Below are 17,500 nucleotides of genomic sequence, written 5' to 3'. Positions count from 1 at the left end.
TGCTGAGTAGACAGGGATTCAGAAAAAAACTCGACTGCACCCGGGATCGATCTCTGGCCCTTTGCGTATAAAGAGAGTGCTCTATCAACTGAGCTATCGGGGTCCCCAAATATTCTATTGGACCTTTTAAAAATACAGACGTTATAACTGGTTTTTTTGGAAGGAAGAAAACTAATGAAACTCATATTATTTGATTAGTTAAAACACCAAACGAAATTTTAATATTATTGTATTATTTTAAATGACAACAATGCGATAGAAAGGAGTGGCGACAAGAGATGGACAAAAGAAAACAAAAAATCAGACTTGCAACTTGCTAGGTTTGAGACACACACACACACACACACACATCTTTAGTAGTCACATACATTTCAAACAATAACCCATTAGAGAAGAGGGGTCATGCCTTCATCATAGATCATTGTCATTGCGATCATTATGGTGTAGTAAATTTTGAAATTTACCCCGTATAATGGAATCGTCCAAGGCGTGCGCCTCCTGTTCCCCCCATCTCACACACGAAAGGGCGGTTTGCGGAGTGGAGGGAGGTGGTCGTCTGCCTCTATGGTCGTCTGTGTCGTTTAGTGTATGGCAAAGGGGGGTGGGTGCGATTAATTAAGTGGGATGGGTGGTGATTGGTGGAAGATAGGCAAAGGACCGAGGCAACGAATCGCTGGGGAAGTAGTATGGCGCCAGACCGTTGAAAGGTGATAAGAAGTGAGGACCGCCGGCGGTCTTCCTCTTTGGGACCAGACCACGGTTCACAGCTAAAAGACCGTGGGACCGGTCCTCGGTCCGGTCCTCAGCGCGGCACTAGTATGAAGTATAATTAAAATGTATCCATAATTTAAAAAGTTCTTATAAGTCAAAATTTGATAAATTTTTATTTCAATAGCTTTCTGAGAAATACAATCAGGAATTAAGAATAAAATATACCGTTAGAAAGCTTGTTTTGTGCCCTTTAAAATGATACCAACATTAGTCACATAGGTTCACAAATAACGCCATGGTGACCAAAACATTAAAGGGCCAAAAATAAAGTTCCAAAAAACGAGTTTCACCTTACAGTGAGCCTATCGGCGGCCACTGAACTGGAGTTATCAAAGTGCCTAGTAAGAGTTGATTTTTAATTAGCTGTCATTATTTCCAGACGCCTGTCTGGGGATAAAGAAAATTTGTTATCCCCAGACGCATGTAGCAAGTGGGCAGAAAGATTGTATGCAAAATGCCAAACTAGGCGTGAAAAATACCAAATATTCTGGAAAAAATACTAGAGAGCTGCGCCGGTCGCCGGTGTTACCAATACTTAGCTTCTATACCAGGACAAATCATTCGTTTGGACAGAAAAATAAATAAAAAAACTTACCGCTTACCGTCAAAAGCAGTTTAGATTTGAAGATGCATTTGTTTTCTATCAAAAAACATTCGGTACTGGACAATCCTTGATGAATTTCAAAAGTTGTGTTGAAATTATATCCTAATTTTTTTCATGATTCATTCCTCGCGAAATCGTGTGGGTTTCGTTTCTGTTATCAAGGTTCCGCCCCAGTTAAAAAAGTTTATTGGAAAAAAGATACGGAAAAAAGTGTCCATAGATAGGTATGCAATTTGGTGCATTAGTGCAGTAAAAATTGGTGCGCAAAAGTAGTTTGTAGCGGATGCGAGACTGCGTGTGTGTATGTGTGTGTGTGTGTGTGTGTCTCTCTTTCTTTTTTTTTTTTTTTGGGAGTGCCTACGTACACGGTAAGGGGGCATCTAGCCTCAGGATCTACGTACACGTAAACTGGTTTACTGTTGCAACACAAGCAATAGATGGTCCTCGCTGTCGTGACCGCACGCGCTCGTGTGTGTGTGTGTTATTTTTTTAAAAATCAAAACAATTTTAACCATTAATGGCGAGATTCGATCTTACACTCCCCAAACTCCAGATCTTAGTCTTAATGTTATCATTAAAAGACAAGCTTTGGGATTTATAGTTTAATTGAAGCCCGAGTCTAAATATACTCTTACTACTGCTCTCTTGGTGAAACGATTTATTCCGCATAAGCAATCTGCAGAAAAAAATCAGTGTCACTGTAAAAGGTTAAAATTTCACGAAGTACGCTCCGTGAACACCGCTGTAACAATCCTTTGATCTACGTCATCAGGCAACCCGTTGTTTCTTTCATCTTTTCCCATTCTCCCTTACTATCCCCCCCTCCCCCCGCCCATTCTCTTTCTCTCTCTCTCTCTCTCTCTCTCTCTCTCTCTCTCTCTCTCTCTCTCTCTCTCTCTCTCTCTCTCTCTCTCTCTTGTCATAGTGTTATCCCTTCCCCTTCCCATCTCAATGTAAAATGAAAACGTTCTGCTGTTTGCAGATACATGTATGATTGTTTTGTTTTCTCTCTCACTATGCTAGGATTAAAAACCAAGACATCAGGTAATGGGTGTCTAATGCCAAAGTATAGATTCTCTCTTTGGTCAATTTAGTCACGCATGTGGCAGCCCAGCTATTTATTATGTTCTGCCTATAACACACAATAAGTGGGATTTTGGGGGTGGGTACGAAAGAAATCAAGGTCATAAGTAACCGTGCACAAGATCTGTATAGGGAATTGGTTTCTGGGGGTCTTGCAAATACCAAATATTTTATGGAAAGCTCTTTCGAACTCCAAGACGTCTGGTTTGTTTTGCTATCTTGGAACAAACGAAACAGAGATGTCTTGATGTGTGGCCTAGTTGTCTGATTTTGTGACCTGGATGTAAGGTTTTGTGACCTAGATGTATCCTTTTGTTGTGCAAGCCATGCGGGTAAGTACAGCGATAGCTTGCCAGTTGAGGGGGAAAAAAAAAGGAAGAAGCAGCGTATCCGCATTCGAAAAACAAAACAAAAAAAAAAAAAACTGAAAAAACAAAACAACTTAACCTTTTAAAGGCGAATATCAATCTTACTTGGACCAAAAATAAAATCTTACCGTTTTCATCAAAAGATAAAAAACAAATTACAATTTAAAAATCTGAGCTGTTATATAGGGCAATATCCACCCAACGTGCTCAAAGCGCTTTTTATCAATATTCTTACTGCTCTTATGGTGGAAACGTTTGTTTTTTTCTTCTGCGTTAAAAAATAATATAAATGAAGACTTTTATTTGAAAACAAAAAAAAATCAGTATCACTGGCAAAGGGTTAATTGCAGTACTCCTGCATCCTGTGAGACTCCTACGGCACTTGCTAATCATAAAAAAGGAAATAGCAATGAACAATACTAAGTTGAAAATCAAAAGAAGAAAAAAAAAAAAGGAGGGGGGGGGGGAGGAGCAAACCCAGTAGCAATTCAACCTTTAGCTGCGAAATTCGATCTTTGACCTAACACCAAATCTTCTTTCATCAAAAGATAAGTAATGGCAAAACGATTATAGACAATTGAAGTCCGAGTCTGTCTGCTCTCTTGGTGGAAACGCTGTATTCTCCGTTAACAATAATAAAGATAAAAGCAAACTATTATCTGAAAGCAAAAAATTTGCTTCTCTGTTAAGGGGTTAAGAACATCTGCCAGCATCGTTGACATGCTCTACGTCACCCCAAGGTCACCAAGAGACACGTCTCCCTTTCGTCTTCATCATGCAACCCCCCCCCCCCCCCCCCCCCCTCTCCACTCTCACGGTGGTGGTGGTGGCGGCGGATAAAAAAGGCCTTTTTTTCTTTTATTCAATCAACTGCTGTTGGACCCCAGGCCTCTCTACAAGTACAAGAAATAATACTCACTTTTTCTCTGCTCCAACGAAAATATCTACCCCCCCCCCCCCCCCCCACCGGTCTAATTATTTGCAGCAGACGTCAAATTTCTCAAAACGGTCACGTGACACTGTAAAAACAACACAGGAAGTCCATGAAAGCTTATTTACGGCATTTCCTTTGATCCGTGTAAACAACAATATTTCTTTTTCATTCGACTCAACGGGTCAGATTGGCCGGTATTTTTTAACGAACTAAAGTTCTGAAAAATCAAAATGTTTCTTAGAAAGTTGAAAGATGCTAGTTTTTGAAACAGAGGTAGGTTTTTAAAAAAAATCTTTATATTTTACGTGAATGCATGCTCAAGGCGAGTTGGACGTGCAGCGGAGGTTGGTAGGCCAAAGGCCCACCTCTCTAGTGGTTGTGTCCCAAAACAGTTAATATATCAAGTGATATTTAACACAAGATGAAAGTAAATAGTGATCAAATGTCAAATCCAGCTCTTTTAAAAAAATTATTTTAAAGCAAATGGATCAATGAAATTTCTTTTGTTACTTTGATCTGAAAACGTCAAACTGGCAATTCGACTTTTTATTTTCAATCAGGAAGAAAGTTGTTAATCTTCAAATCTGTTCATAGTCCACCAACCATTTAAATTTTCACTACCTACCTACCTGTTAACTTTATTGATCATCTCTTGTTTCTATAATTTGCTCATTCTGGTCACAATTTTGGGGATGACCGGGAATTATTTTTTATTTCGCGGACGAATTCCTAGGCCATGGTGTTGTTCGCCCCAAAGCCCAAAACCGACACCTGTTATTTTCCTGTCTTCTTCGCACAAGACAATATAATTTAGTATCACACGTCCACAAAACTAGATCCAACAACATATTTTTATTCGAATCAGAGATGAAAATAACTACCAAAACAAGGAAGCAAAAATGGTGGAAATATGTTTAGCTCATATATGAATTTAAGATATTCCGATAGCGGTGTGGATAGACAGTTCAGTGGGTTAGGCCACCTTTCATTTTACTCCTTTTAGCTGCACAGATTCGAACCAGTCGCTACCCCCCCCCCCCCCCCCTCACACACACACACTTTTTTTTTTTTTTACTTTTTCTTTCTTTCTTCCCAATTGATGTTCATTGTTTTCACTTGTGTTCCGAATTCCGAGCAAGAATTTTTTTAATCAGTTGAATTTTTTATTTCTCCGATAATATTATTTCATTATTTAATTTGGTCTAGATCTATTATTGTTTTTTTTTTTGTTTTAGTCAAATGATAAATGATAACATTAATAATAATAATAATAATAATAATAATAATAATTGTAATAATAATAATATTAATAATAATAATAATAATAATTGTAATAATTGTTATTATTATTACTATTACCATCATAATCATTATTATATTATTATCAATAATAATATTATTTTTATTATTAATACTCTTATTATCATACTATTACTATTATTATTATTATTATTATTATTATTATTATTATTATTATTATTATTATTATTATTATTATTATTATTATTAATTAACACTATTCCCTGCTCCGAGGGAAATCTCTCTTTTTCTTTTTTTTTATATTTTGACCTAAACCTTTGAGTTTTTTGTTTGCTAAACCTTTATGTAAATGTTCCGTTTCTGAGCATGAATTTCTTAAATTGTTTTTATTTTTAAAACAATTATTGTTTTTTTTTTTTTATCCTCTATCTGACCATTTGGTCGCTCTCTGAATATTTCTGTTTGTTTGCTTTTTAATTATTTATTCTTTTTAGACACTATATTAGATCGGAGTGGGGACGAATAGATTTACTAGAAACTAGAAAAAACAACCAAGAGAGAGAGAGAGAGAGTTTAATATAAAAAAAAAAAGAGGTGGGGGGAGGATGGATGGGACATTTATCCCTTTCAATGTTCTGTAAAAAGAAGACGGAATTTTAAAAAAAAAAAGTGACGTTACCAGGATTCGAACCCACAACGTCGATTCTGGTCAACTTCCAGGGCAGACGACTAAACCATTCGGCGATGACACCCACTTTGAAGTCGACGCATATTGTGTATATGTAGTAACAACTGATCAGCTTCTACTGAATGGGAAACCAGCCAAGAAAGCACGAGGCCAACTAAAAGCCCTGAAACGTGAAATGGACAAAGCCCTCAAGGATAGTGAAGATCATCTTGACTCTTTTACCCTGGAGGAGCTTCTAGAGGCCTTGTCCCATCTGAAGGCAGGAAAAGCATCTGGACTGGATGGAATCACAACTGAGATGATTCAACACTTTGGCCCGAGAACCCTATCCTGGCTATTGGATCTCTTCAATGTATGCGCAAGGACAAACAGGCTGCCAAGTGCATGGAGGAAAGCAAGAGTAGTCGCCCTACTGAAACCGGGGAAAGATCCAAAATCCAAGAAAAGCTATTGCCCGATCTCCCTCCTGTGCATCACATACAAGCTATTTGAGCGAATGGTTATGTCCCGCATGTCACCCAGTCTAGACGAACAACTGTCTCCAGACCAGGCTGGATTCCGACCAGGACGGTCAACATGTGGTCAACTTCTTAACCTTACACAATTCATAGAAGATGGGTTTGAGACAAAACAGGTCACTGGCACAGTCTTCGTCGACCTCACTGCAGCATATGACACAGTGAATCACAAGATCCTACTCCTCAAAGTGGCTAAAATGATAAAGAATAAGAAAATTGTAAATATCATCCAGTCACTTCTCGAAAACAGGCGCTTCTTTGTTGAAATGGATGGCCGGAAGAGCAGGTGGCGCACCCAGAAGAATGGTCTTCCCCAAGGATCAGTGCTGGCTCCAACACTTTTCAACATATATACAAATGATCAGCCTGAGTTCCCAAATATCCGCCGATTCATATATGCTGATGACCTATGCCTCGCAACACAGGATGAGTCCTTCCAACCAATCGAGAGCAGTCTGACAAATGCCCTAGACACCCCACAAAGTACTACACTAAAAACTCACTGAACGCCAACCCAGGGAAAACACAAGTATGTGCATTTCACCTCAACAACCACCAAGCCCACAAAAAACTTAACATCAAGTGGAATGGCCAGACATTAGAGTACAACTACCACCCAGTGTACCTCGGAGTGACGCTTGATCGGACTCTGTCCTTCAGAGAACACGTGAGGAAGACCAAGGCAAAAGTGTCCACGCGTAATGCCCTCCTTGGAAAACTGGCAAACATGAACTGGGGAACTGACCCTAAAACTCTAAGGACCACAGCATTGGCCCTCAGCTACTCAACTGCGGAGTACTGCTCAGCTGTATGGGCCCGATCATGCCATGCCTCCAAGCTAGACCCCGGGCTCAACAACGCCTGCCGGATCGTAACGGGCCAGCTGAGAGCAACACCATTACCACTGGTCTACCGTGCAGCAGGAATAGCCCCACCACACATCCGGAGGGAAACTCATGCCCAAATACAAAAATACAAACAGGAAATGGACCAGAGACACCCCCTTCATGACCACAATTGCCCCAAAAGCAGGCTCAAATCAAGGAAAAGCTTCCTCACAGTAGAGAGCCTTAACCCAGACCACTCAGCATTCTTCCGCCTGGACAAATGGGTAGAATGGGACAAGATAGCAAACGATGCCCTCCAGCCCCCAACAGAAAAGCTCCCAGCAGGCACAGACCTCAAGAGAAAAGACTGGGTGGCGTTGAACAGAGCCAGAGCAAAGGTGGGAAACACATCTCCACCAACCTCTTTAAATGGAAAATCTCACCGGGCACTGAATGCCCATGCGGTCACCCCAGACAGACCATGGACCACATCCTGTCCGAATGCTCGCTGGGACCTCACTGCACCAATGCTGACCTGAGGGAATGAAACCAGACTGCCCGGGACTGGCTGACTCACTGGTGCGACAAGATATGATGATGATGAACAACTGATTTTAATGTTGGTTAATTTTATGTTTTTATAGATATTTTATTAACTTTCCTTATTCCATATTCTGGAATGTGGATAATTGTTTAAAAGAGCGGAGTTTCAGATATGCGTCTGAGGATAATGAAAATTCGTTATCCCCAGACAGGTGTCTGGGGATAACGAATTTTTATTATCCCCAGACAGGTGTCTGGGGATAATCACAGCGTTTTTAACTTTTGTTGTGTGCGTGTGAGAGTGAGAACTTAATTTTTTGGTTGAGACATTTTTAGCCCTAATGTTGGTTGTCAAAAGACATTTTTTATCCTTGCTAATTCTTTCTCTCTCTCTCTCTCTCTCTCTCTCTCTCTCTCTCTCTCTCTCTCTCTCTCTCTCTCTCTCTCTCTCTCTCTTCTCTTCTCTTCTCTTCTCTCTCTCTCTCTCTTCTCTCTCTGCACACAGCACAGGCACAAGTCACAAGTTGAGAAAACAGACTTAGAGATGTGACCATGAAAACGTTTCCATGCTCTAATGTCTATTTTTTTGGTGGCGTTTTTTATGCACCTCCGTTGGAGGTGTACAAAAATGCAGTTTTTATGCAGGCTGTCATTATCCCCAGACACCTGTCTGGGGATAACGAAAATTGGTTATCCCCAGACACCTGTCTGGGGATAACGAAAAGGCTGGGCTGTCATTATCCCCAGACACCTGTCTGGGGATAATGAAAATTGGTTATCCCCAGACACCTGTCTGGGGATAACCAAATTTCGTTATTCCCAGACAGATATTTGAAACTCCGCTCTTTTAAACAATTATCCACAGTCCAGAATATGGAATGTTTCCAAATAAGGAAAGTTAATAAATTATCTATAAAAACATAAAATTAACCAACATTAAATCAGTTGTTACTACATATACACAATATACGTCGACTTCGAAGTTGGTGTCATGGCTGAAGGGTTTAGTTGTCTGCCCTGGAAGTTTTACCAGAATTGACGTTGTGGGTTCAAATCCTGGTTCAGCCACTTTTTTTTTTTTACATTCTGTCTTCTTTTTACAGAACGGTGCAGGGATAAAGATAAAGGTCCCATCCACTCCACTCCGATCTCAAAAATTGTCTAAAAAGAATAAATAATTAAAAAGCAAACAAAAAGAAATATTCAGAGAGCGACCAAATGGTCAGATAGAGGAGAAAAAAAAGAAGAAGAAGACTCAAGTTACTGTTGTTTGAGAAGGTGACAGATTTTAACTCTACACTCTGATCGTTGCGCTCGCAACTCTCAACGTTATTTGTTTGACCGGAAATGACCTTCCATTTTCATGGAATGAAATCAACAACAGCGTTGAAATATTGACAAACTGACAAAAGCCGATAAAATGTGATCATCTTAGGAAAGCATACAAATTGGTATATTGACAAGTCATTGAATATTATGAAAATTATTGATCCCAATTACCAAATATTAATAATAACTGGGGCCTTAATCGCTTAACCGAACCTTTGATTTTGCCAAAACGAAAGCTATTTTTAACTGGAGAACATTCCAACACACAAAATAATAAATCTAAAGGAGCTGGATATTTTTTTTTCATTCATGCCACCCTGATATATCTGAATGAGTGTCTAGTCTACAATTATTGAACTGTTGATGCATTATTTCGCACTTTTTTCAAAAATAGATAAGGTGAAAGCATTGAATTTATTATCTGTTAAGAGTTTGTCATAAGCCAAATATTTTAAGCTTTGTTTGTTATCTGTGTAATGTAATATAAGTCGATTTTGGGGGTTTAAATAATTTATTGAGTTATCCCCCTTTGTAACTTAAGCTTGATATACTTAGGTTCTTTGCATGTGATTTTTACCATGAAGCACCTCAAAATACAAGGAAAGCTTCCATGTGCTTATAGAAATAGTGTATCTGCACAATATATCAAATTTTGAAAAAAATCCCAGCCGACATCTTTGACCGTTTTGAGTCTTGAAGTTGACAAAAATTTGCGATTTTGGTGCACATCGCAGTTATTGTTCGAAAATTTGTAGTACTAGACCCATATTTTTGCTATATTATGTTGGACCATATGTTATTTATTGAGATACAAATCATCAATGACCAAAAATGAAACATTAAAGTCATGAAAAAAAATATTGAAAAAATTCATTTTTTTGACGAACAGCACGGGGAGCCATATTCAAGGGCAGATAACGCCAAAAGTTGAGAAATATTTTCATTTTCCTTCAAATAATTGTAATCTATGCTAAAAGTTGTACAGGATAACCGAATTTGAGAGAGTTAGCTTGATTAATAAAAAAGTTATAGCCTCTCAAAAATGGACCCACGAGCAAATTTGATTTTCACTCGTTTTGAGACAAAATTTCAAAAAATTGTAAAAATTTCAATTATCCATATTCTGAACTGAAAATTTGGTTTTCTTCATGTCTCATAAGTATCTTCAATTGAGCCAAGTTTGAGGAAAATCAAAAGGGGTGTGGTTCCCACCCTTGGTCCACTTGACGTGGAATGGCCCTTTTTTAAAATTAATAATAATAATAATAATAATAATAATAATAATCTTTATTGTCCAAATAGGCAATTATTGTTAGGTTACAGCTCTTGTAATAGGCGAAAAAAAGTAATTAAAATAGTGGTAATAATGATTATAATAATACTGATAGTAATGATGATAATAATAATAATAAAATAATAGTATAATAATAATAATAATAATAATAATAATAATAATCATCATCGTTGGCGGTGCTGGTTAATAAATAAAATGTAGGTGCTTGAAGTTCGAAGGAAAAAATAATGATACATGTTGAATTGTAAGCCTCACTTTATTAGACGAGCACAGATGATGTGGATGTTTTGGGTTTCCCCTTTATCAGCATAACACGACAAGACACTAAGGACAAATGAGAGATGCGTGAATGGCATAGTTAAGGTGAATAAGCAATGATGGGACAGGAAATAGAATAACCATTTTTAAGTACCGTCATTGGGGGTGTAAACGTGCGGTGCAGACATAGACCCACAGTAAAAAAAAAAGAGGATTCTCATCTTATTTTCTGTGAATAGATCCGTATACGTCCGCAAGGTTTAAATAGTTTTAGATTGTAGTTCAGCACGCTGCTTAGTGATTACCGATGTACATTTATACAATGATAATAAATTAAATAATAATAACAATAATTAAAAAATCAAAGGTAAAACATGGCACACAAATCTCATCTCATCTCATGTAGTTCCATATCTGAAGCAGACGTCGGAGGTCATCTTCCGCCAAGCTGATCTATCTCTTGCCAATTCTATTAAAGCAGCGCCACCTTTCTCAGCTTCATCTGTCCAAGTTCTTATCCCTTTCAAATACGTTATTCTTTGTCTTCCTCTTATTCTTTTTCCATTCATCTTTCCAGTCAAGGCGAGTACTTCCAAACCAGGGTGGCGGATAATGTGTCCTAAAAATTCCATTTGGCGTTTGATGATTTTTGTTATCAGTGATCTTTTTCTGTTTGCCATTTCTAAAATTTCTTCATTTCTTTTCCTTTCCACCCATGACACCCTCATCATTCTTCTGTAAAACCACATTTCCACTGCCTCCAGTCTTTTAACCATGGTCTTGTTTATGGTCCAGCTCTCACAACCATATAGCAGCACAGACAGTACATAGCAATCCAGGATTTGATTTTTGTTTTCATACTAATATTCCTGTTTTTCATAATTGTATGCAGCTGGTTGAATGCATTCTTCGCCATACCTATTCTTTTCTTTATTTCACAATCTGATTTTCCATTGGATGTTACATTGAAGCCTAAATATTTGAAACATTCAACTTGTTGTATTGTTTGTCCTCTGCTTGTTATTACACAGGCTGGTGGGTTATTATTTTTAGATACCGTCATACATTCTGTTTTAGATATATTCAGTTCCAGTCCCATATTTTCACTACTCCTGACTACAACATCCAGTAATTCTTGTAGTTCATGTTCAGATTCTGCCAGTAGAACCGTATCATCTGCATACCTCAGATTTGTTACATTCTTTCCTCCAATACACACCCCCTTCTTATGTTCGATATCTCTTAATATCATTTCACTATAGAGGTTGAATAAATCTGGAGACAAAACACACCCCTGCCTAACTCCTCTTCACACAAATACTGATCTCAAATAACGTCTCAATTAACGTCTACAATGAGACTCGAACACACTACTTTCAAGGTTAGAGTCTGTCAGCTTGTCCACTTCACTACGGAGTCACCTGACTGTTTGTAACATTTAATAATGTCTTTCATTATTTTACCTTCAATGCAACCTCTATTTTCTGGTTTTAAATTTCGATTTTTTAGATTATAATTTTTTTTTTTTTAATTTATTAACAATGACGTAACTACAGACATCACAATATAACTTTTGCCATGTCCAAGTGCAGTCAGAAACACAGCATCGCTGATGAAATTGAGTGGAATGCGTAACGGAGGTGCATAAAAACGATCCGCTAAGACACCGTCAACGGAGGTGCATAAAAACACTGATTATTTTTTAATTTTTGTTGTTGTCGACTGTCTACCAAGATTTTCCGTTGTCCTATGCATGGGAGATTGCCAGTAATTGCTGTCATCAGCTGGTATTTTTAAACTTCCAAATGATGATCTGTTGGTATTTTGTATTTATTTATTGTTGCTAGCATGCATTGCAGAATTGTGTTTGTGTTTTATCTTTATGGAATGCTGAAGTCAAAAGGATTTTTAAATAGTCTACCCGATACTTGCAGGTTGTTTGAGGCTCGGCTTTCGGAATCCATGTTGTTGAGACCACATTTGTAATAATAATTTGAAGACTAGAAAATACGTTCGGCATAAAAGGAATTGCCCTTAAATGGTTTACATCATATTTACAGGATCGATGGCAGACTGTCGTGGTGAATGGTGTTCAGTCAGAACAAGTTTTACTAAATTTTGGAGTGCCACAAGGCTCTGTTCTTGGCCCTGTCCTTTTTACTGTGTATATGCAGCCCCTTTCTAGTGTGATATCCAGATTCAATCTGAGTTATCATTTTTATGCAGATGATACGCAAATATATGATTCAGCACCCCTTAGTAATTTACAGTTCTTAATACAACGAATTACGAGCTGTTTTAATGAGATTAAATCTTGGATGTACCACAATAAGTTAAAATTAAATGATAGTAAAACTGAGATTTTAATGTGTGGAAGACCGAGTATCCTTAAACAGGCAAATAAATCACTAATTACTCTCGGAAATAGCACAATAGAATTTTCAAATAAAACAAAAAACCTTGGCGTCATCATTGATAAAGATCTTTCCATGACAAGCCACGTGAATAACACCATACAATCTATGTACATAGAAATGAAAAAAATAAGCAAAATTCGTAATTTAATACCGAAGCATATAACAGAACTTTTAATTAATTCCTTGGTTTTATCTAAATTGGACTATTGTAACTCCCTTTGGGCGAATTTAACTAAAGACAAAATTAGCAAACTTCAGGTTGCTCAAAATAACGCAGCCAGGCTCATTGTACGCAATAACAAAAAATACCCGTCAGCAACTCTTCTTCTCCGTGAGTTACATTGGCTTCCTGTTGAAAAAAGAGTTGCCTATAAGATTTGTACTGTTGTCTACAAATCCCTAAGCACGAACAGTCCCTCCTATATTAAAGACCTTCTAAACATATATGTCCCCAATAGAAACTTGAGGTCAAGCAATGACCAATCTATCCTTGTCAAACCTAAGCCATTGCGTAAAATAGGTGAACAGTCTTTTCAATTTTCGGCCCCCCCATTTTTGGAACTCTCTCCCGTCACACGTGAGATGCTCGGATTCGTTGACAACGTTCAAATCTCGCTTAAAGTTTTATCTTTTTACGTCATAATGTTGCAATATTATTTTCATATTTTGTTGTTGTTAAATTGAATTCGTATCACGTTTCCTTCACACTTGTCTCACTGTAATATGTTTTGTTTTATATCACTGTGAAGCGCTTAGAGCCTGTGACAACGGGGTAAAGCGCTATATAAATGCCATTTATTATTATTATTTATTATTATTATCCAAAGTATCTGCTGTAGGAATAAAAACTGTGGAAACAATATGTAATATGTTTATTTTCTTTGTGTTTTTCTTTTTGTTTTTTTAATATATTTTTTTTAAATTATAGAGTATTGCCTCTCTGAGAGTAAAAAAAAAAACAAATAAATAAGGGCAGTTTAGTTTAGACATACTTAGTCTTTGTTATAATTCTGTGAGTCCCGTTTATTCACAGACAAGCTGTCCTTGATTCTGGATGGGGAGTAAGCATCCACTTTGACAGACAAAGTCTTCAATGTCTATGATGATTTCAGGCAGGGGGGAAGAGCTGCCAAGAAAAGAAGAAGGGTAAGTGTACCAATTAAAATTAATTATTAGAGCTATTATATAGTGTAATATCCACTACATTTGCTCAAAGCGCTTTAAAGAGTAAAGAGGCTTTTCCAGGGACTCAACTATACGCTGAGCGGGGCTCGAACCCAGGACCTTCCGATCCAGAAGTGAGTGTCGCACCACAAGACCACATAGCCATTAGTACACAAAGATTTTTTTTTTTTTTAATCACAAATTTGGCCAAATTTTAACTCTGGGTGGCTAGGTGGGATTTTTTTGACCTCTCATACTCATAGAGAGGTCACTTAATCATTTTTTTTTTCCAACTTGCTTTCTGTCTTTTGCCTAGGAATGAGATTACTTAAGTTTTGTCATGACACTGGCCGAAAAGTTTGTATGGTTGGGAAATAGTCAAGTAAATAGTTATAATTTTGGAAGATGATTTTTTTTTCCCTTGTAAATCATCTCTGTTATGTACTGTTTTTTTTTTGGTTTTTTTTTGGTGGGGGGGGGGGGGGGGGGGGGGGGTTTGGTGTGTTTTGAATATATTGATTTGTAAGCTTTTGAGTGTGTTCCTGTTAGTGGGATCCTGTGTTTATGTCTGAATGAGACTTTTAGGTGATCTCAAACTATGAACACTGAAAGTGTGCTCTTGGAATTTTCATATGTTCCCTTTTGTAAATCTAGAATTTTTAAAAATGTTTTTGACTATCCCATTTGCTTCCTTTTCACTAGCACTGACATGACCTAAATGTGTTGCACTCACTGTAAAACCCTTAAAACTTTTCACTGGCACTGACATGACCTAAATGTGTTGCACTCACTGTAAAACCCTTAAAACTTTTCACTGGCACTGACATGACCTATATGTGTTGCACTCACTGTAAAACCCTTAAAAGCTAGACAAAAACAACTCAGGATGGAGCCTCTTCTCTTCTCTTTTAGGCAGGAGGAAGCAAAGACCATACCGCTGAGCCAAGCTGTCCCATTTGAGTGATAAGCACCAATAACTTTGGCAGTCATTTAAAAAAAATAAAAAGCCTTTTTTCTATTTCAATTTTTATGAGAATTTAATTCTATTGTTGAAATTTGTTACAATATCAATTTTGTATATTTGTAAACATTTGTTTGTCAGGATGCAGAGGATGAGAATATGAAGCGTCGTAGGTTCATTGACGATGATGTTCCTGAGGTGGAGATTCCTGCTTCCAACCCAACACCGGTCAAGCCCAAACTGATCAATACCTTACCCAATCTTGACCCAGGTGCAGGAGGCCTGACCCCAGATAAGGTATGTTGGGAAAACTGGTCACTATTATAGTCACCATTGAGTGTATCGGGGTTGAATGAGTGAGTGTCCGGTGCATGACTAGAGTGTATAGTTGGTAGACCTGTAAATTCTCAGTCAATTAACTGAAATCAGTCAATTTGTCAAATTCAAATATTTAAAAAAGGAAAGAAAGAAAGAAAGAAATAAAAAAAGAAAGAATTCACAAATCGTAGTCGAATGACCGTAAAATAATTAGGAGTGTTCCACATCGCTACGCATAGCTCATGGGGACCGTTTATATTAACGATGTATATATTACTAAGACAAAGCGACGCTTTTTATAAAAGGCGTGTCTGAACACTTCCCTGGGTATTTTCACACATCCTTCGTTAAATTATTTTTTCACTTTCCAAACCGTCGTGATCCCAACTGTAGCCAACAGAGCCACCGAGCGATAAATTTCACTGTTTCATCTAAGCCAAAATTGACCACATTTACCTGGGGAGTCTCAAAAGTATGATAAAGTAAATTGCGAATGCCGCAAGTCCGTTATGTAGACATCTTCAAATCGAAAGTTACGATAAATTGCTACAAGCACATTTCGATTGCCTCACGTTGTAAACAAACTGGTTGACCGTTTCTTCACTGATTGAGTACCTGATCATAAGGAACAATGGTAAGTAGCCTAATTAATTCCCGTGCAAATCAGGACGTTTTCTGGCATTGTTTTGCTCAAGCCCAAGCGAGCTTGCTGTTTTGTGGCGATTTACCTTCATTTCGATTCTTTGAATTTTTCCGCTACGCCTGCCGAAGTTTCTTCTTGATAATTCACTTCACTTAATAATTCGTGTATTGGCCTGAAGTCATATTTATCTAAGTTTTTTTTTTCTCTGTCATTTACTGATTGAAAATCAAGTTTGCTCATTGCTACATTATTCTAATGTTCTCACAATGGCTGAGCTGTTCGTGGATCGTAATTCAGACTTGTCGAGCATCGATAAATATGTGAGTCCCGTGAGGAATAAATTCAATTGGTCAGAGAGAATGTAAGTAAAGAGCCTTCTCCAAGGACTGACTCAACTATGCGCCGAGTGAGGCTCGAACCCAGGACTGTCCGATCCCAAGGCGAGTGTCATACCACTAGACCACATAGCTGCACCAGCAGTTGAGAGTGAATCTGGGACTGTCGGAGGTTGCTTTGTCATGTTTGCATATTTTTTCACATTGACTTGATATTGTTGTCCTTGCCGTTGAAACTTTATGAAGATGATCTTTTGTCAGAGCCTCAGATTAAACTTTTGATAAATCTTCAATTGTGCAGCTATGCAGTCTCGTGGTATGACACTTGCTTTTTGGAAGGTCCTGGATTCGAGCCTCGCTCTACGCATAGTTGAGTTCTTGGAAAAGACTCTTTACTCACATTCTCTCACTTTACTTGTGTGTAAAATGAGTACCTGGCCATAAACTTTGTCTGAAAAATTGTAATCTTGCCTAACAGGCGTCATGTCTCATTCTATGTGTTACGATTTACTGTTGACCAGGGACCCTTTGTAAGAGATTTAGAAGATATTGTGCCATATATAAGCTCTTTTTTTTTTCATATAGAATCTTTCTTTAATTTTATTTTTTATATTTTCCCATCATCGCTGCATGTTGTACTTCACAGATTAAAGAAATGATGGCCAATGCTCAGAAACTGATCCAGGAGAGAAAAGCACAGCTCCAGGCTACCATGCCAGCTCCACCTCCTCAACCGCCATCCCACATGAATCGGGTCAGTGATATATTCAACTCTAAATCACTCGGGGGGGGGGGGGGGGGGGGGGGACAAAGTGGCTGAGTGGTTATGGGATTGAATTGTGATCCAGAAGGTCCTGGGTTCGAGTCCTGTTTGGACAACATGGGTGATTCCTGTTGCCATCAGACATCCTGTTTTGATGGATTTATCTATATTCTTTCGTGTAATGCCAAGGCGACGGGATCTAATGGTGCCGTTGTGTAAGGGGCTAATTTTATTTTTTATATTTCCCATCATCGCTGCATGTTTTACTTCACAATTAAAAAAATGATGGGCCCAAAGCCAAAACGACCAGGAGAGAAAGCACAGTCCAGGACCTGCCACTCCACCCCTCAAAACCCCCTCCCACAAGAATCGGGGCAGTGATAAATTCAATTCTAAATCACTCGGGGGGGGGGGGGGGGGGG

General features: G+C 38.1%; 1 protein-coding gene across 1 annotated transcript in view; it reads left to right on the top strand.

Annotated features, from left to right (window-relative positions):
• Window positions 1-17,069, top strand: part of LOC144960647 (uncharacterized) — a gene marked incomplete at its 3' end in the record, with an annotated part of 18,650 nt that extends 1,581 nt beyond the window's left edge. The window contains 3 exon segments of the mRNA XM_078893898.1: window positions 13,928-14,040; window positions 15,161-15,316; window positions 16,962-17,069. Of these exon segments, the coding sequence (XP_078750024.1) occupies window positions 15,179-15,316; window positions 16,962-17,069 (246 nt within the window).
• Window positions 17,070-17,500: the final 431 nt, after the last annotated feature.

The sequence above is a fragment of the Berghia stephanieae genome, chromosome 15 (assembly GCF_034508935.2).
Source record: "Berghia stephanieae isolate SIO BIC M18660-M18661 chromosome 15, UCSD_Bste_1.3, whole genome shotgun sequence".
In the NCBI taxonomy this organism is placed as follows: Eukaryota; Metazoa; Mollusca; class Gastropoda; order Nudibranchia; family Aeolidiidae; genus Berghia; species Berghia stephanieae.
This window is presented reverse-complemented; position numbering and strand designations above follow the sequence as displayed.